Here is a 20,046-nt window from a genome sequence, read left to right as displayed (position 1 = left end):
TCTTTCCAGTCTGCTAAGATGGAGTCTCATATGACACACTCATAGGAGCAACATCACACCACTTTTGCCATACTCTATTGTCTAGAAGCAAGTCTCAGTTCTGCCCACACAAGGGGAGAGGATTCCATACGGCACAATTAATTGGAGTCACCTGGAAAGTGCCTGATAACAGGACAAGAAGGAAAGGAAGTAATGTGAGCAAGTAACATTCACAGATATCACAGTGAAATAAACTTTATATTTGTTTGGTGTCAGTGCTCAGTTTTGTCTCATTACTTGTGCTATCTTTGACCATTCAGTACATCTCATCTGTGAAAATCTGTTAGCTGATAACTTATGTCACAGGATTTGATGAACTATGGAGGTATTTTTATTTTTATTTAAAAATCACATATAGATAATAAAATCACAGGATACCCATTCTCAACATGCAAATATATTCTCAAAACCAAAGGCAAAGCTGAAAGGGAAAATGGATGGGAAGGAAGAATCCAGTATACACAGGATTACTGTAAATAATTTATTGGCAGTTTCTGGAGACTGTGCTCAAAACATTTAAAAACCGATTTCCCAACACCCAAATGATAATTTGCTTAATAATTTGGTATATTTCCTTCCTAGCTTTTTGTTCTATGTGTCTACTACCTACATACACACATCTAAATAGATATAAATACAAATAATATATTTGCACATAATTTTACTCATCATAAGGTTGCCATATTTCTACCACTCAGAATCACTGATACAATGGTGCATATGCTTCCTCTATGTATTTTTTTACACATTAACCATATATTGTTTTATAACCCATTTTTTAAAAATTTAACAGATTACCACAAACATTTCCCCAAATCCTCAAACATAATAAAGAAAAGATGATTCTTAATTGGTCCATATTATCAATTGGCTATTACAGGATATTCATTTGTTTTTCAACTTAAATAATATTGCTCTTACAGGAGATACTCTGAAAATTAAAAATCTCTTATTGTGTCACCATAAAGTGATTACTCTTTCTTAAAAGACAAAGAGTATTAAATTCTAAGCACTAATTCTAAGCAAGGTGAGCCTTCTCTGTAAGGGATGTGCATTTTTGCACTTAAGATGATGAGTAACATGTATAAGATCTCTTCGAGCCCCTTTGTTCCAGGGATCCCGATGATTCATCCTCTCTCACGCTATTTAAGGGAGCAACTTTTCTATTTAAGAAGTAACATGGGGGAGTTTGCCCCAGCTGGGATTAATGGTTTATGCTCTGTACTGTTCTTTCAAAAATGTGATACTCTATTCTACGGTGAACCTCACTTTTTATATTTAAGTGCTTGTTTGCAACCTCTGCACCTTTCCCACAAAATGTTTGGTGTAGAATATGGAACATGGGGGTGCCTGGGTGGCTCAGTTGGTTGGGTGACTGGCTTGGTTTTGGCTCGGAGCATGATCTCAGGGTCCAGGCTCGGCAGGGAGTCTGCTTGTCCCTCTGCCCCTCCCCCCACTCATGCACATGCTATCTCAAGTAAATAAATAAAATCTTTTTAAAAATTATGGAACATGTTTCTTTCATAATTGCTAACACGGTTTTCTAAACTCATTCAATTCTTAGTTCTTCCTGAGCATAAATACCCTGACAGGCAATGACATTTAAATTCTTTCTCAAGGATATCTCACATCAATACACTCACAATTTTGCCACCTTGGAATTCTCTGATATATAATATTCCACTCACGGGTAAGAATTCTGGGTAAAAATCTGATCACATTTACTGCATGCTCCTGGAATTATGCTTTTGTACCATTTTTATATCAAGGTACATTAAATAATATCTTAAGAGTTTCCGACATTCTTGGCATTTATAAGGTTACTGACCGGGATGAACGGATACATAATGAGATATAACGAATAGTGACATTATCTCACACTCAAGTGTCTTAATAGGTTTTATCTACTGTGTGGCTTCTCTGATGTTTAATGAGAGTTGACTTCCCACTAAAGGCTTTTCCACAGTCCCTGCATTCATAGGGTTTTTCTCCCGTATGAGTTCTGTGATGTACAATGAGAGTTGATTTCACACTAAAGGCTTTCCCACATTCACTGCATTCGTAGGGTTTTTCCCCTGTGTGTATTCTCTGATGTTTAATGAGAGTTGACTTCCTACTGAAAGCCTTCCCACAGTTACTGCATTTGTAGGGCCTTTCTCCTGTATGAATTCTCTCATGTTTTATCAGCGGTGACTTCTCGCTGAAGGCTTTCCCACACTCATTGCATTTATAGGGTTTCTCTCCTGTGTGAGTTCTGTGATGTACGATGAGGGTTGACTTTTCACCAAACGCTTTCCCACATCTTCTGCATTCATAAGGCTTCTCTCCTGTATGAGTTCTATGATGGACAGAGAGGTGTGATTTCCCACTGAAAGTCTTCCCGCATATGCTGCATTTGTAAGGCTTCTCTCCTGTATGAATCCTCTGATGAACAGAGAGGTGTGACTTTCCCCTGAAGCTTTTTCCACATTTACTGCATTCATAAGGTTTCTCTTTTGTATGAGACCTCTGGTGTTTAATGGGGTTGGCTTTCTCGTCAAAGATCTTCCTGTGTTTATTGCACTCAGGTTTCTCACCCTTATGAGTCCTTGGATGCATAAGGCTGGACTTACCACAGCGAATTCCTTCACAAAATGCTTGTCTAAGGTGTGTTTTCTCATGTCTAATAAGGTGATAGGAACTCTTAAAGGCTTTTGCACATTCACCACATACAAATGGTTTCTCGGCTGTGTGAGTTCGCTTGTGTTTAATCAGAGTCGACTTCTGGATGAAGGTTTTCCCACATTCACTGCACTCATAGGGCTTCTCCCCTGTGTGAGTTCTCTGGTGAGCAATGAGGGTTGACTTCTGGCTGAAGGCTTTTGCACATTCAAAGCATTCATAAGGCTTCTCTCCTGTGTGAGTTCTCTGATGTACTACAAGGTTTGCTTTCTGGATAAACACTTTACCGCATTCAGCACACTCATTGAGTTTCTCCTTAGTTTGAAATCTTTGGGTTTTATTAAGTGCTTGCTTCTGATGGAGGGTTCTTCTATGTTGATTAGGCTCAAAAAATTTCTCTACAGGTTGAGCATTATTGAGATTAGAATGGAAGCATAATTTCCAATGCGCCTGACGTTCACCATCTTTCTTTCTTACATAGCTTCTATTTTGACAAAGAAAGTTTAAATTGTGTTTTGAACACCTTCCCCAGGAACAATATTTAGGGAGTCTTTGTCTTATAAAAATAAAGTCTGTGTTTGGATACACGATTTTCCTCAAGGTTGTGAATTCTTGGCCACTTTGATCCTTCCGTGCTTCCTTGTCTGCTAATGCAGCTTGCCACTGAGGTTGGTCTCGGCTTTCCTTGTGGTTGTCTATCTGGTCATGAACTTTCCAGAATTCTAGAAGAAAAATGCAAGGAACTCTTCAAACTTGTAAACATTTCTACTACAATGTTATGGGATAAAATTAGTTCATAAATGTCTTGCTATGAACTCCTATCAACAGGCTATGAGCTGATGTGGGTGGGCTCCCTCAGTGCCTCACTAGCGCCACCTCCTCTGACTGTAAACACAAGGAAATGCTGGCCCACATTTAACAAAAGTAATTTAATACACAGTCAAGCTCAAAACCAAGAAAAGTATTAGGTGTCAAAAGTGAAGCAGAAATTGAAAGCGATGAGGTGAAGAGAAACTGAAGCTTGAGGATGTGCAGTAAAATCCAGACCAAAGGGGAAAAATGCTCAGGAAACTGGTATGTAATTCCCACTTACAGCTGGAATTACAAGGGGCTTCCATGTTTGCTAATGGGGAGTTAGAAAGACTCTCCACTGGTCAAGGAAACTGGAAAGAAAGGTTTTATATATAAGAAAGCAAAAGCCTAGTAATGTAACTCAATCTGAAAACATCATAGTTATTGTACAGAGGCCCACAAGCTGAAAAACTAACATAAAAATTGGTCCTATTATTCACTGATTCCTAGCAGTAGCAAACTTGAAAGATATATTCTTACGTTTTTATAGCTAAGGACTCACAGAACTTCTGTGGAAAACCAATTCTCACTGAAGAGTTCACAGTAAAATAATTTAGATGAACCATCTTGAGAGATACTCAGCAGATACATTTAAAGATGCCCCATTCCTAGAACTGTAGCTGACAGAACAATCTAGAGTTTATAATTTCAAATACTCAAAGAAATAGCGTAAGATCTACATTATGGCGTTAAAAAAAAAAAAGGAACATCTGAGAAAAGAAACATGTAAATGGAAAATATAGGCATTGTTGAAACTAAATAGAGAGGTTGAACGGTAGAATAGTCACAGATTAAGAGATTTAATGAATCAGATGACAGATCTTAGGAAATCACCCAGAATATAACATGCAGAGCTAAAAAAAATGGAAATATGGTAAGACAAATAGAAAAACGTAAGTTCCAACACAGATTTTAATGTAAAATCCAAATGGAAAGAAGAGACAGAAAGCGCCAGGGGCAATATGCCAAGGAAAGGATTAATAGAGCAGCCCTGAGGCTACCATACTTAGGCTAGCCTGGGATGCTTGGGTGGCTCAGTTGGTTAAGCGACTGCCTTCAGCACGGGTCGTAATCCTGGAGTCCCAGGATCGTGTCCCACACTGGGCTCCCTGCTCAGCAGGTCCCTCTGACCTTCTCCCCTCTCATGCTCTCTCTCACATAAATAAATAAAATCTTTAAAAGAAAAATAAGAAGAAGAAAGGCTAGCCTGCAAGGTTGGACCTTGGCTGACATCTGGGAATTTGGAGTTCAGGAATGTCTCCACCATTCCCTAACGGATAACGCTGCTTGTACAAACCATACGATTTATGCTGAACATTTCCTTTCCTTCTGTGAGTCTGGAGTTTTGGTATGTGCCATGCAGAGTAACCAAGGGTGCTGAGTTTCTAATGGGCTTCTGTGCACACACATGTTATTGCATTTTCTCTGCTGGGAGAAGTGTGCCCTGTGTGACCCTAGATGGGAGGGAGGGAGCACAAGGAATCCTGTACATGGATTCATTCAGATTCTGCTGGTGTCTTTTCCCCTTGTGTTCCAGTAGACTATCTTTACTACATTGCTGTAATAAAGCATAGCTGTAGATACAATGATATGTGGAGTCCCAAGAGTCCTTCTCAAAAATTTCTAAATTTGGTAATGGTCACAGGGATGCCTGAGTTGGGCAATATTTGAAGAGACAATGACTGATAGTTTTCTAGATGGAAGAAAGGTACATCCTACCACTGAATGTCCAGAGTCCTGAGTGTGGTCAATAAAAGGAAAATTGAATCTGGGCATAGTTTAGTGGAATGACAAGAGTTTTAAGTCAGAAAGTAAGTATGGAAAGCTACCATGGAGACATTTCTTAAATCACCTATAGAGAAACAATGAGATCAACATTAGATTTCATCAGCAAGGAGCCAAAAGATTAAACAATGTATTCAAAGTCCTGAGAGAAGCTTGATGTCATTTTAGAACTCTATCCCCAGATAAATTATCTCAAAGAAAAATGATAAAATAAAAGTGGTTTTGGACAAGAAAAGGTAGGGAACTTACCACACCACAAAGCCTGGCTAACAATAATGCTTGATACTTAAATTTTTCAGGAGGAAAATAACCAAAGGGAAAAAGTTGGGGAGGGGGTTAAAAATGCAATAAGGGCAGGAAAAAAGAGGTAAAGAAAGGGCACCTAGGTGGCTCAGTAGGTTGGGTATCCGACTCTTGATTTTGGTTTGGGTCACGGGGAGCCCCGTGTTGGGCTCTGTACTCAGCATGGAGTCTGCTTGGGATTTGCTCCCTCTCCCTCTGCCCCTACCCCTGCTTGCTCTCTCACTCTCTCTAAAATAAAGTCTTCTAAAAAAGAGAGGTAAAGAAAAAGCAGGATATGTAGAAAATACAAGAAATACTAACATAGTAATGGCACAATATATATTAACCCCATTCATTAAAGGGCAACCATATTAAATTATACTTTTGTTTTTTTAAAATATTTTATTTATTTGCCAGAGAGAGACACAGCAAGAGAGAGAACACAAGCAGGGGGAGTGGGAGAGGGAGAGCAGGCTTCCTGCTGAGCAGGGAGCCCAATGCGGGGCTTGATCCCAGAACCCTGAGATCATGACCTGAGCTGAAGGCAGACGCTTAATGACTAGAGCCACCCAGGTGCCCCAAATTGTATTTTTCAAAATCAGCTTTATGTTTTCCAAAGACTATTAAAGCAAAATGAGAGAGAAATGTTGAAAATAAAATTATGGAAAGAGATGTACTGGTACTTAATAACCAAAACACAGGTGGTAAAACAATGCTTATGTTACATAAAACAGATTGACCTTGATGCCAAAAGCAAATAAGGGCAGAATAGGAGTATATTTTAAAGCAATTTCGCTTAAATAGATGCAAAACTTTTTTTAGAAGATTTTATTTGCAACACGGGACTCAAACCTACAACCCTGAGATCAAGAGTCACACACTCCAGTGACTGGGCCGGGCAGGTCCCCAAACAGATGAAGAACTCTTAAATATACAAGGCAAATTGATTCTATGGAATAACATCCAGTGATGTTGAAAAGGTACATAACCTACTATGTATTCCACTTGTAGTTCTACCACAGGAAGTTCTGCCCGTGTGAGCCAGGGTACATGTCCAAGAATGGCAACAATTCTAGGGAACAACGAAGTTCTCAGTAATGGAGGTGCGGACTGATGGACTGCAACGGTCAGATGGCGGAATGTTATACCAGAGTTAAAATGAATGAACTACATGTAATGTATCAGTATAGATAAGACTCAAAGGGCAATGCTGAATACAGAAAGAAAGTCTTAGAAAGAACCTTATAGTTGAAGTCCACTAATCTGACTACAGATACAAATACATGTTCTGCAAGTATAAAAACTTGGGTGAGAAGGATACTCACAATTCATAATTCTGTTTGCCTGGAGTGAATAAGGGCAACAGGCCTCAGGAGAGGAAAAGGGGCTTCACCTTTATTTGTAAACCTCTATTTCTACAGTTAAAAAAAATACCACCACCAAGTATCAAAATATTGACATTTGTTAATTCTGGGAGGTAAGTACAAGGGTATTAGTTACGATGATGACTTTCTGTACCTTTCTGTAGTTTTAAGAGAAATGCCCTAAGGCAGGACTTCTGGAAAGGCAGTGAGGATCTCAGTAAATCTCCCCCATGGAAATACTGGCAAAATAATCAATATCCATCCTTTCGAGACTCCGGAAACTGATCAAAAGCATACAACAAATTAAGAAGCATTTACTCAAAAAGAACCAGTGAACCTGGGTGAGAACAGCCAAATCTATGGTGTTTCACTTGGCACTACTCACCTCTTCTCACCCAAGCCACTAGCTCTCCAGGTCTGGCCCATAAGCGGTGAAAACTGGTGGTCTCACAGCAGCGCGGGGCTGTCCTGTTCTGGATCTCCACCAAAGCCCCATCCGCACATCTGCTGTGCCATCTGACCTAACTTGAAGCTAAGCTCTAAGAAGGAAAGGACACGATAGGGGAACGCAAAGCCACATGAAGAAATGAAGAGCACCAGTAAAGGTAGCGGGCAAGTGAGTGCTCACACAGCAGTCCTGGCTCCTGGCTCAAGTCCAGGAATTCAGCTTTTGGAATGTTCCCTATATTGATGACTATTTTGCCTGCTTGGGGGCACCGGACACCTGTTGCTCTTCTGGGAGCCTAGATGCCTAATCATTAGAGGCTGATTTGAAGATGATGATTTTCTGACCCAAGGTGCCTGTTTTTACTGGGTTACCTTGGAATCTTCCACAAAGTGAAAAGGATTTTAAAAACAAAACAAAACAAAAACCAGTCTTGCCACTTAGACCTGAAATGTAGCCGTCTAGCTCTTCAGCATCTTGGCTCTGCACTAGAAAGGAGCCTAAGCCTGTGGGGATTTATCTCCTACCCCAATGCCCAGCAATACTGGTGAAAAGGATCCCATATCAGGGCACATGGAGAAATGTCAGAGGGCATGAGATAAAGGGTGAAGGGAGAAGTGTACAGACAGAAAAAAAATTGATACCAGGTATCAATGATCAGAATATATTCAGAGCCCTCAAAAGGAACATTGAAAATCAGAAGACAATGGTGCAATGCCTTCAAAAGTCTACGGGAAAGAAATGTCCATCCTAGAACTCTACCCCAAGCTCAGCTCTTCATCTAGGACAAGGATAACAAACATGTCTAGATATTAAAAAAAAATCTCAAAAAATTTATCTCCCCTAGACCTATATTCTTTCTTAGCTAGGTACTGGAAGAAGGCTCCAGTGACATGTGGAAGAAGGCATGGCATAAAGCAAATGGGGAAATCCAACGATGCAGAAAGTAGAGGAAATCCCCAGAATAATGGGGAGGGATGTAAGGAGAAGTCACCCAGAAGGGAGACGGTCAAATGGCTCCGCACAAACTCGGGGGCGTGAACTGATGGAACACCTGCTAGCTGGGGAGCCACTCAGAGTCACTCTCGACAGCTGGATAAGGGAGTATTAGAGTTGAACTGGCGGTAAGGACATAGAGAAAGAAGCAAATGGAAGAAACAAAACAATTATTAACCAAAAGAAACAAAAAGTTATGCAGTAAAGCTAAATGAATCCTAGATTACTGCATGGCTCAACTGTGTCCAGTGTTTACATAGTCATAATGCCATAAGCAGCAGTCCTGTTGGAAACTGTATTTGGGGTATAATCGTACTGGGAATATTGGGGAACCAAAAGTCTCTGTGTGTGAGTATGTGTGTGAGTGGCGGGAGCAATGAGGTGAGCTAAGTCTCAATCTTCTGCAGCAGAAAATTCTGTATAATTATTTGAAGATACAGTAAATTATAGTGATACAAAAAAAAAAAAAACCTGCCTATCCTCCACTCATTAAAAAACAAATTATCGTGGGGTGCCTGGTTGGCTCAGTCATTAGAACGTGTGACTCTTGAGCTCAGGGTCGTGAGTTCAAGCCCCATGAGTTGGGTGTGGAGCCTACTTAAACAACAAAAAACCCAAATTATTGTTACCTTTGAAGTTGATGTGCCCACTGCATTTTCTTTCTTCTCAGGTCATCACTATTCTGAATTTTATGTTTATATGCCTTTGACTTTCCTTATAGTTTTATCACACTTATTTTATTCTTTAAACCTTGGCCATGATTTACTTTGACAAAATCAAATCTATTTTTCTTTTCATCAAGGGAATCCTGCCATAAGTCAGTAAATTAGAAATATTAAACAAAACATAATTGGCTAAAAAAAATGACTAGAACTGGCAGAAGAGGTACAAAACATGAATAAATCAGCAATTATTTTAAAAATAGTAAAATATATTCTGTGATCAAAAGTCTTGCCCTAAAAAAGGGCATCCTATCTAGATATTTTTGTAGATGATATCACCTCACAAGAACAGGTATATATCAGTCAATACAGTTTCAGGAAGTAGAAAAAGAAGGAAAAGTACCCAGTATGTTTTATGCAGCCCATATAACTGTGTATAGCAGAGTAAGAGGACAGCACAAGGAAAGGAACTCTAAGCTCCTTTTCCTTTCTAAACATCAATGCAAAACTTTTAAACATGAGGAGACCAACTTCAATGAATTAAAAAAAAAAATCCTTCACAACTAATTAGAGTTTAGCACAGGAATGCAAGAACAGTTCAATATCAGAAACTCTAGTAATATAATCCACGCCATTAACAGATCAAAGGAGAAAAAATTATCTTCTCAATAGATGCGGAAAAGAAGCATTTGAGAAAATACAGCATCCATTCATGATTTTTTAAAAGATTTTATTTATTTATTTGAGAGAGAGGGAGAGCAAGCGATCACGTGAGCAGGAGAGGAGCAGAGGGAGAGGGACAAGCAGACTCTGCACTGAGTACAGACCCCAATGTGAGCTTGATCTCATGACCTCGAGATCATGACCTGAGCTGAAATCAAGAGTCAGATGCTTAATCAACTGAGCCACCCAGGCACCCCTCACAATTTTTGAGAAAGTCTTAGCAAACTAGGAATATAAAAGAAGCTTTTGGTGAAAGGGAGCCTTCAAAAATACCGAAGCAAATACACTTAAGGAGGAGTTGGAGAAGCTCTCTCATCTCTCTGTGCCTCAGTTTTCTCATCTATAAAATGAGGATCACAACTAGCCTAGTTAATAGAGTTGATCAGAGGATTAAGTATGTACGATGTATCCAGAACGCAGGAAGCATTCAGATACTGCCTATCATTATTTTACTGTCACTGTCCCACTATTTTCATTAAAATCAGAAACAAATAAGGAATTCATTATCACTGCATCTATTAAACACTACACTATAGGCCCTGACTAACATAAGAAAAAGAAAGAAAATGTGTAATTGTTTTTCTTAACTTTTAATTTAAATCACAGTTAACATTAGTGTAGTATTAATTTCAGGAGAATTTAGTGATTCATCACTTACATACAACATCCAGTGCTCATCCCAACAAATGCCCTCCTTAAACCCCATCAACCATCTAGCCCATCGCTCCTCTCACATCCCCTCCAGTAACCCTCAGTTTGTTCTCTATAGTTAAGAGTCTCTTATGGTTCGCCTTCCCCTCTTTTTCTTTCCCTTCCCCTGTGTTCATCTGTTTTGTTTCTTAAGTTCCATATATGAGTGAAATCATATGGTATCTGTCTTTCTCCGACTGACTCGTTTCACTTCGCATAATACACTCTAGTTCCATCCATGTCATTGCAAGAGTTCATTTTTTTGATGGCTGAGTAGGATTCCATTGTACATACCACCTTTTCTTTGTCCACTCATCAGTTGATGGGAAAATATATAATTGGAAAGGAAAGGACAAGATTGTTTTTATGAAGAGAAGTGTTTACACAGAAGACTCAAGAGAGGGCACCTGGGTGGCTCAGTGGGTTAGGCCTCTGCCTTCAGCTCGGGTCATGATCTCAGGGTCCTGGGATTGAGTCCTGCATCAGGTTCTCCGCTTAGCAGGGAGCCTCCTTCCCCCTCCTGCTCTCTGCCTGCCTCTCTGCCTACTTGTGATCTCTCTCTGTCAAATAAACAAATAAAACCTTTAAAAAAAAGACTCAAGAGAATCTAAAAACTATGATTATTAAGAAAAACATCTAGAAAGGTTTCTGTTCATAAGCTGAATATATAAACATCACTAGCATTCTCATGTACCAGTATTTACCAGTTAGAAACTGTCATAGGGAAAAAAAAAGATCCCATTCATAACTGCTATAACAACTAAGAGATATCTAAAAAGATGTGCAAGCACTTCCTGAAGACAAATTCAAAACACTACTGAATGGCAGAAAAGAGAAGCTGAGTTAAGAGTTCACTGATGGGAAAATTCAATAGTGTCGAGATGCCAATCCTCAGCCCACTCCCAGCTCGTCTCTAAACACAGTGCAATTGCATTAGAGATCCCAAACAGGGTTTTCCATAAACTTGAGAAACTAATCCTAAAATTCCTATATGGATGACCAATGAGTCAAAGGAGATAAGGGGGAGCATCCGACCAGCTATTACTAACATCAGTAATGTAAGAATGGTGGAGCAGCTGACGTTTATATCACATTCACTAAGTGCCAAGCAGTTTTCAGAGCTTCGCATTTTTTTTAACTCATTAGAATAATGATAGTGGCAGAACGACAAACAGACCAATAGAACAAAATAGAGAGCCCGGGCACAGACCCATGCCTCTGAGGAACTTGACCTCTGACTGAGGCATCACATACCATGGTGGAAAGAGTTCCATATGTGGCATGATACAAGTGGGTGTCTGTGTGGTGAAAAAAGGTGAACTAAGGGCTCCTTCCTCATGAGTTACATAAAAACAAATTCCAGGCAGATTGTAAGAAAGTAAAAAAGCAAAATTTTCCAGTGTTAGAAGAATACTATGTGACAATATCTTTATGACTGCAACCAAAAAAAAAAAATATTTCAACTTACACAAAAAGCACCAACTAATGAAAAACTGATAAATCTGATTACATTATAATAAAAACTTCTCAAAAAACGCCATCAATAACCCAAACTAAGATACTGACTATACACAAAATTGCAATCTAGAATATACAAAGAAGTCATTTAAATCAATAAAAAAAGACAAACACCCCAACAAAAAAACCAAGGATATGAAGAGTGAAGCCACAGAGAAGGAAATCCAAACAGTCAATGCCATTTAAATGATAAATACCTTTACTAGAATGGAAAATGGATATTACAATAAGATACCAATTCACACTTAACAGATTACTAAAATGGAAAGAGTGTGCCCACACTACAATTTTATATATAGAGTGGAAACACTGCCATCAGTGCAAAAAGTTCTACTGGGCGGCACTTGTCTAAATCACGCCCTGTCTGTACTAACAGTTCGGCCACATAAAGTTACAGAGCTTTGCATTTTAACATCGATGCTTCCTGTTCCAAACCTCAAGTTGCAGACATTTCAGGAAGCTCTGTCTGCCCACCCAGCTGCAACCCATGCTCTTAGGGAATTGGTTTAACATGGTATTAAAACCCATGTAAAGCAACGTGACTATAATTAATAATACTGTATCATGTATTTGAAAGCTGCTAAGAGAGTAAATCTTAAAAATTCTCATCACAAGAAAAAAAAAAAGCCCACTCTTTTTATTTCAAAGGCTGGTAATACAATTCTACCAAGCGCTACTCCAGTCCAGAGCCCCTTGCAGAACCTAACAGGAGCAGGTCAAAACCACTTCATGTCCCTCAGCACTAACATATACCTCAAGAGGTTAAGATCAAAGAAGCTTCCGGGAGAGCTATGGCAAAACCATAACCTTTTCTCTCTCCAACATTACGGGTGGGAGGAGTATATCCATCTGACCCTGAGTCTAGTAAGGACTTCAAGTAGACAATGTGCTTGACACATGTTGGCTAGAGTTTGGGGGACACAGAGGACTTGGCACCTAGTTTGCTCCTAGAAAACCTATAAGTGTTGGTGGGCTCAGGCAGTCCGTGGCAGCAAAGAGGTTGCATAGGGGCTAAAGAGATCAAGGTGCTGGACACGTATGGATGACACACAGACACACAGACACAAACTACAGGGCTGATGTGGCCCCTTAGGATGTGAACAGGGCCGGATTACTCTGGAAAGAGGACTTCCTGCTAGCATCAAGGTAACCTCAGCAAAGAGAGACTGGAGGTGTGCCATGGGGCTGGAGGTTTGCTAAACGGGGAGGAGATACGCTAAATGCCTTGCTGGAGTAGAGACACTGCCTATAAGGAGAAAATTGCAATCAGGGCCCTAGCCAAGGCATCTCCAGGAAACCACAAAAGTGCCAAGGACAGGAAGAAGAATTGGTCTTTGGAATGTGCTGTGTGCAGAGGGCACCAATAGCAGATTACATGTTTATCAGTCAGGTCAAACGATTTTGCAGAGGGCACCAATAGCAGATTACATGTTTATCAGTCAGGTCAAACGATTTTTGTCCTTTGTACCTCCTTCCTTCCTCACTTGCTTCAGCCAGGGATCCAGGGAGCCAGAGATGGCCTAGTTGTGGAGTGGGGGATGAGGAGAAGGGAGAAGAGCTAGTGAGGAGAGTAAAGAAAGAAAAAGCTGAGCATGCTTCTTTTACCACGAAAACTGCTCACCCAAAGCAATGAAGGAGGCACTGGCTGGGGGAGAGATTTCCCTTTCAATGAAGTTCACAGTTTTCACTATTACATGTCATTGGACCTTTAAAATGAGAATGAGGCTACCAGGGACCCTCAGACATTAAAAGGAGAGTAAAAGAATATTATGAACACTTTATGCTAAGAAATTTGACAAATTAGGTGAAACAGACAAACCCCTTGAAAGACACAAATGACCAAAGCTCATTCAGGAAGAAATAGTATGAATAAACCAATATCCGTTAAATAAATTGAAACTATAGTTTAAAGCCTTTCCACAAAGAAAAATCCAGGCCCAGATGACTTCACTGGGGAATTCTACTGCGAATTTAAGGAACAAATCATACCAACTTCTATTCAAATTCTTCCGATGAACTGAAGAGGGAAGAAATCCTTCCCAGCTCATTCTATGACTTCGTTATCTTTTTTAAAAAAGATTTTATTTATTTATTTGTGAGAGAGAGAGCAAGCAAGCATGAGAGGGGTAAGGTCAGAGGGAGAAGCAAAATCTTCCCCTGATGTGGGACTCGATCCTGGGACTCCAGGATCATGACCTGAGCTGAAGGTAATTGCTCAACCAACTGAGCCACCCAGGCACCCATGGCTTCATTATCTTGATTGTGGTAATGGATTCATGTGTGCACATGTCAAAACTGACCAGGTTGTACAACATAAAGATGTGCAATTTCTTATATACCACAGTAAAGGGGTGAAAACAGCTAAAGTAGTAGTACTCGAGACAGTCAAAGATTTCCCAATGCTTACATTAGAAAAGGAAGCATTCAAAGCAATTACCTAAGCTTCTACCGTATGAAACCAGGAAAGGAAAAAATTCAATTCAAACTAGCAGAAGGACAAAAATAACAAAGATAAAAGCAAGAAGGAATAAAACCAAGGTTTTCATTACTGGCCACAATGGAGGAGATCTACCACAGCCTCTCTCTCCTATTGATTCTTGCAGGAATAACTCTGGACAAAATACATAAAGCAACTTCTTGAGGATTCTGAAAAAATAAACAATGCCGGCACTCTGAGGGGGAGTCGAAAGGTAGAGAAGCAGCTCATACAGTGGGTTTCCTTTTTGTCCCCCCTCATATTTTTGCAAGACTCTGTCCCCATGGCATATGAACTCATCCAAGGGTTATATGTGCAGGGGTAAGGAAAGCCTTACACCAAATCTTTAAGAACTGAACTAAACTAAGATTTAAACAGCTCCAGGGAGGCCTGGGTGGCTCAGTCGGTTAAGCACCTGCCTTCAGCTCAGGTCATGATTCCAGGGTTTTGGGATCAAGTCCCACATTGGACTCCTTGCTTGGTGGGGAGCCTGTTTCTCCCTCTGCCTGCCGCTCCCCCTGCTCGTGCTCTCTCTCTGACAAATAAATGAGTAAAGTCTCTAAAAATAATAATAATAAAAATTATTATTATTATAATAAAACCCACAGCTCAAGTCTGAGAGTAACACTGGAGTGACAAATGCATGAGACAGGCCCAACGCAGGACAGCAAAGTCTTTGATAATTGCACAAAGACTTAAATCACCACTCAAATCTCAAACTAACCCTTGAATGGTGCATACACAGGAAAGATCCAAACAAGCATGGCAAAGTCTTTGAAAACTGAACTGAATGGAATTAACACCCAAAGAAGGTGAGATAAAATTGGTGGTCTGAATCTAACCAGGTGTATTACGTAGTAAACAAAAGTTAAAAACAAAACCCATCTCCATTATTCAAGATAGAATCCAAAATTATTCAATGTAACAACCAACCAGCAAAGTATGACCAATTATTAAGGGAAAACACAATCAACTGATGCCAATCCTGAGATCACTCAGGTACTAGAATTATCAAAGACATTTAAGCAACAATTACAACTAAGCTCTATGAGATAAAGGTAAATACATTTGAAATAAAAGGATAAATAGAAATTCTCAAGATTACAGAAACTGTAAAGAAGAAATTGAAAATTTAGAACTAAAAGACACAATTATCTGAAATTAGAAAACCAACTCATGGGATGGACTTAGGAGAATGACAATGACAGAGGCAAGAGTCAATGAACTTGGAGTTAAGCTGACAAAGATGATCCAACCTGCCAACCAGCAGAACAGTGAGGAAAAAGACTGGGAAAAACAAAAGAAAGGAACAACAGTATCAGATACCTATAGGACAATATCAAAAGGTCCAATATTCATGTCATTAGAGTTCTCAAACGAAGAGACTAGTATAGAAAAAAAAAGATTGAAAGAAGTAATGGCCAAAAAATTTCCAAATTTGGGGGCACCTCGGTGGCTCAGTTGGTTAGGCATCTGCCTTCAGCTCAGGTCATGATCCTAGGGTCCTGGGATCAAGCCCCACATCAGGCTCCCTGCTCAGCAGGAAGTCTGCTTGTCCCTCTTCCTCTGAAGACCCCATCCCCACTTGTGCTCTCTTTTTAGCTTTCTCACTCTCTCTCAAATAAATAAAATCTTAAAAAAAATACTTAAAAAAAATTTAAAGTCTCCAAATTTGGAGAAAGACATAAATTTACAGATTCAAGAAGCTCAGCACAGGGGCACCTGGGTGGCTCAATCGGTTGGGTGTCTGACTCTTGGTTTCAGCTTAGGTGATGATCTCTGGGTCATGGGATCCAGCTCTACACTGGGCCCTCTGCTCAGCCAGAGTCTGCTTGTCCCTCTCCCTCTGCTCCCCCTGCTCCCTCTCTCTAATGAATAAATAAAATCTTACAAAAAAAGAAAAAAGAAGAAGCTCAGCACCCCAGAAAAAAATATAATCAAATTGCTGGAAAGGAAACAAAACAAAACAAAACAAAACCTTGAACTGCATATGAGGAAACAATGATCCAAATGACTGTGAAGTTATCAGAAACAACGGAGGCCAAAAGATAATGGAACATCTTTTTTTGTTGTTTTCAGAATTTTATTTAAGAGAGGGAGGGTGGGATAGGGCAGAGGGAGAGAGAGAATCTGAAGCAGACTCCATGCCCAGCACAGAGTGCCGTGTGGGGCTTGATCTCACAACCCCAAGATCATGACCTCAGCCGAAATCAAAAGTCAGACACTTAACTGAGCCATTGAGGCACACTGATAAAGGAACATCTTAAAAATACTATAGATGAAGAAATGTCAACAGAATTCTATATCCAGCAAAAAATATCCTTCAAGAATGAAGATAAAATTTAAAAATTCACACAAATGAAAGTGAAGAGATATTGTCACCAGTAGATCTGTTGTAAGAGGAATGATGGATCTTCAGAGTGAAGGGAAATAATATCAGAGGGAAGCACAGAACTTCGGGAATAAATAAAGAGCAGCAGAAAGCATAAAATATCTGCATAAGCCTAACATTATTTTTCTCCTTTTGAAGTCTTTAAGATACATACGGTAGTTGGAAGCAAAAGTTATAACATTGTCTAGGGGGGTTAAAATGTATGTAGATATATAATGCATTTGAAAACTATAACAAAGAGAAGATAAGATAAAGGGACCTATATTAAAACTTCCACATATTGTTTGAAATGTTAAAACATAAGCCTGAGTAGCCAGGAGGAACTGCATGGTGTGTGGTCCCGAAGGCTCCATTAACTCTAACCCTGGGGCAAGGACCATCTCCAAGCCTGGTGAGGGCTGCCTTCCTGCCCCCTCTGGACCCTCCTCCCCCAGGCTGCTTCCCAGGATGAGGAGGCATGGCCCAGGCTCCTCTGAGCTGCTGGCTGCTGCTAAACCTGCCAGAATCTGTTGCCATAGCAACCTGCTAGGTTACCAAGGCGCCCCAGTGGGACGTCCTTGGAGCAGCTGGTAACATTTGAATACAGACAGTGTGTTAGCTACCAGTACTATATCAGTGTGAAAGTTCCCAATTGTGGGAATCCTGGTTTTTAGAAAATATACAGTGATGTGTTATGGGTGAAGGGATATTGGACCTCCAGTCTTCAATGGTTCAGAAAAGTCTATTTAAATATATGCCTATAGATAACAGACAGACATGGACACAGGTCACAGCAAAGCAAACAGGGCAAAATGCAACCCGCTGGTGAATCTGGGCAGAATCAACAGGAGTCTTTGGAATTGATTTTGAACTTTTCTGTAAATTTTAAACTGTATCAAAACTGAAAGTTATGAAAACAACAAAGCAAACTAAAATACATGTCTAAGCAGACTATAAAAGGTTAACTATGTATCTTAATCCCTAGAGCAACTATTGAACTAAAACAATGAGATATTGACAAAAAGTAAATGTATTAAAAAGAGAATAAATTACAAGTGTACGTCCCATACAAAACTACAATATCACTGAGATAGATTTTAAAAGACCTAAATAAATAGATATATCATGTTCATAAATTGGAAGGCTCAATATTGTTAGCATTTCAATAATCCAGATTCAGTGCAATCCCAAACAAAATCCCCGGAGGTTATTATGCAGGAACTGACAAGCTGATTCTAAAATTCATATGAAACTCTTTAAGGATCTAAAATAGCCAAAATGTTATGAAAAGGAAGAACAAAGCTAGAGGAGTCACACCACCTGATTTGAACACTTAACGTAAGGCTACAGTAATTAAGAAGTGTTAAAAAAAAAAAAAAAGAAGTGTGGTACAGACCAACACAGATGTGTTCAACTGTTATCAACAAGTGGACCAAGGTAAACCGATAGAGGAAATACAGTATTTTCAAAAATGCTGCTGGAGTAATTGAATATGTTTAGGCAAAAAGAAAGAACACTGATCTTTACCTCACATCAGGTAAAACATACTTCTCTCATTATGTGCATTGGCCTAAATATAAGAGCTAAAATTATAAATCTTCTGATTTAAATCATATGAGAAACTCTGTTACCATGGATTAGAATGAGAATTGTTTAACAGGGCACAAAAGGCATGGATCATAAAAGCAAAGCTTGACAAACTGGGCATTATCAAAATAAAGCATGTCTTTTTTTGAAAGATCCTATTAAGATAAAAACAAGCCACAGCCTGGGAGTAAATGCACAGAAAACACATAGGTGCTAAAGGACCTGCATGCAGAATATATAAAGAACTCGGAACCATTTGATAGTAACAAAAATGGCAAAATGTTACCACAGACAGTTCACCCAAGACATAGAGATGGGAAATAAGCACTGAAAAGATGATGAACATTAGTTAGAAAGACTAACAGTACTCATAACACCAAGTGCCAGCAACGATGCAAAACACCTAGAACTCTTGCACTGTTGATGGTCGACACGAATTGGTATAGCCATGCTGGGAAATGGTGTGGTGAGGTCCCGTGAAGTGAAACATATGTTCACTATATGACCGAGTAATCCCAGTCTGGGTATTTACCCAAGAAGATAAATACGTATCCATACAAACATCTGGACATGAAATTTCATACCAGTTTCTTTCATAATAATGAAAAATTCAAAAAATTCAAATACGCATGAACTGCTTAGTGAATAAACAAATACAATGTAATTTACCTTTGAAAAGGAAAAAAAATGCTAATATATCTTAAACATGGATGAACCTAAAAAAGCATCAAGTAAAAGAAGCAAGACACATGAAGTTTTTTTACTATAAAATGCATTTATACGGTAATGTAGAAAGAATAAAACTAGAAGAATAGAAACGAGAAGAATCCAAACCCAAATCCCAGATATGGGAGTGAGAAAGAATTTTTAATTACAAAGGGGCACAAGGTGATGCTTTAAGGGAATGAAGAGGTCCAGTATGTTGATGGTGTTGGTGGTTACATGACTAAATCTTTGTCAAATCTATAGAACTATACACCTAACAAAGGTGAAGTTCAGGATACATAAATCACACCTCCATAAACCTCACTTAAAAAAAGAACAGTCATTATCTGCATAAATACATAATGAAAATATGTGAAAGATATGTATATTTAATTAAAACATTATTGTGTACAACCAAATACCATATGCTGCTATTTATGAATTTCCTTTTATTAAAATATCTATTAAGCATTAAGACTAAACAACATTAAAAAGTTGTGACCTCTAGTTAATGATTTGCCTGTGGAAGTATTTAGGGGTGAAGTGTACCGATCTCTGAAACTTACTACGAAAGTTGTCACAAAAAGAAAGGACTGATGAAAACACAGAGGAATTAGTACTTAGAAGACAAAGCAAATACAGCAAAACGGTCACTGTAGAATCTAGGGGGAATTCTGTGGGTGTTCAAGCTATAATTCTTTCACTTGTCCGCTGTGAACATTTTTGTAATAGAGTGTTGGGGGGAAAGCCTAGATAAAGAATAGCAAAGTAAGGGGCCCGTGGGAGACTCAGTCATTAAGTGTCTGTCTTTGGCTCAGGTCATGATCCCAGGGTCCTGGGATCAAGCCCCGCATCTGGCTACCTGCTCTGTGGGAAGCCTGCTTCTCCCT

The 20,046-nt window shown here is 39.3% G+C and overlaps 1 protein-coding gene across 3 annotated transcripts in view; it reads right to left on the bottom strand.

Moving 5' to 3' along the window:
- Positions 1-506: 506 nt before the first annotated feature.
- ZNF674 (zinc finger protein 674) overlaps positions 507-20,046 on the bottom strand; it is a 30,034-nt gene continuing 10,494 nt past the window's right edge. For all 3 annotated transcript variants that reach the window (XM_059157830.1, XM_059157828.1, XM_059157829.1), the window contains exon 7: positions 507-3,422. In XM_059157830.1, the coding sequence (XP_059013813.1) occupies positions 1,930-3,422 (1,493 nt within the window). In that variant the 3' untranslated portion in view covers positions 507-1,929. The remainder of the gene's footprint in view (positions 3,423-20,046) is intronic.

This window comes from Mustela lutreola, chromosome X (genome assembly GCF_030435805.1).
Source record: "Mustela lutreola isolate mMusLut2 chromosome X, mMusLut2.pri, whole genome shotgun sequence".
NCBI classification, from domain to species: domain Eukaryota; kingdom Metazoa; phylum Chordata; class Mammalia; order Carnivora; family Mustelidae; genus Mustela; species Mustela lutreola.
Note: the sequence above shows the minus strand (reverse complement) of the source record. Positions and strands in the feature narration are given on the sequence as shown.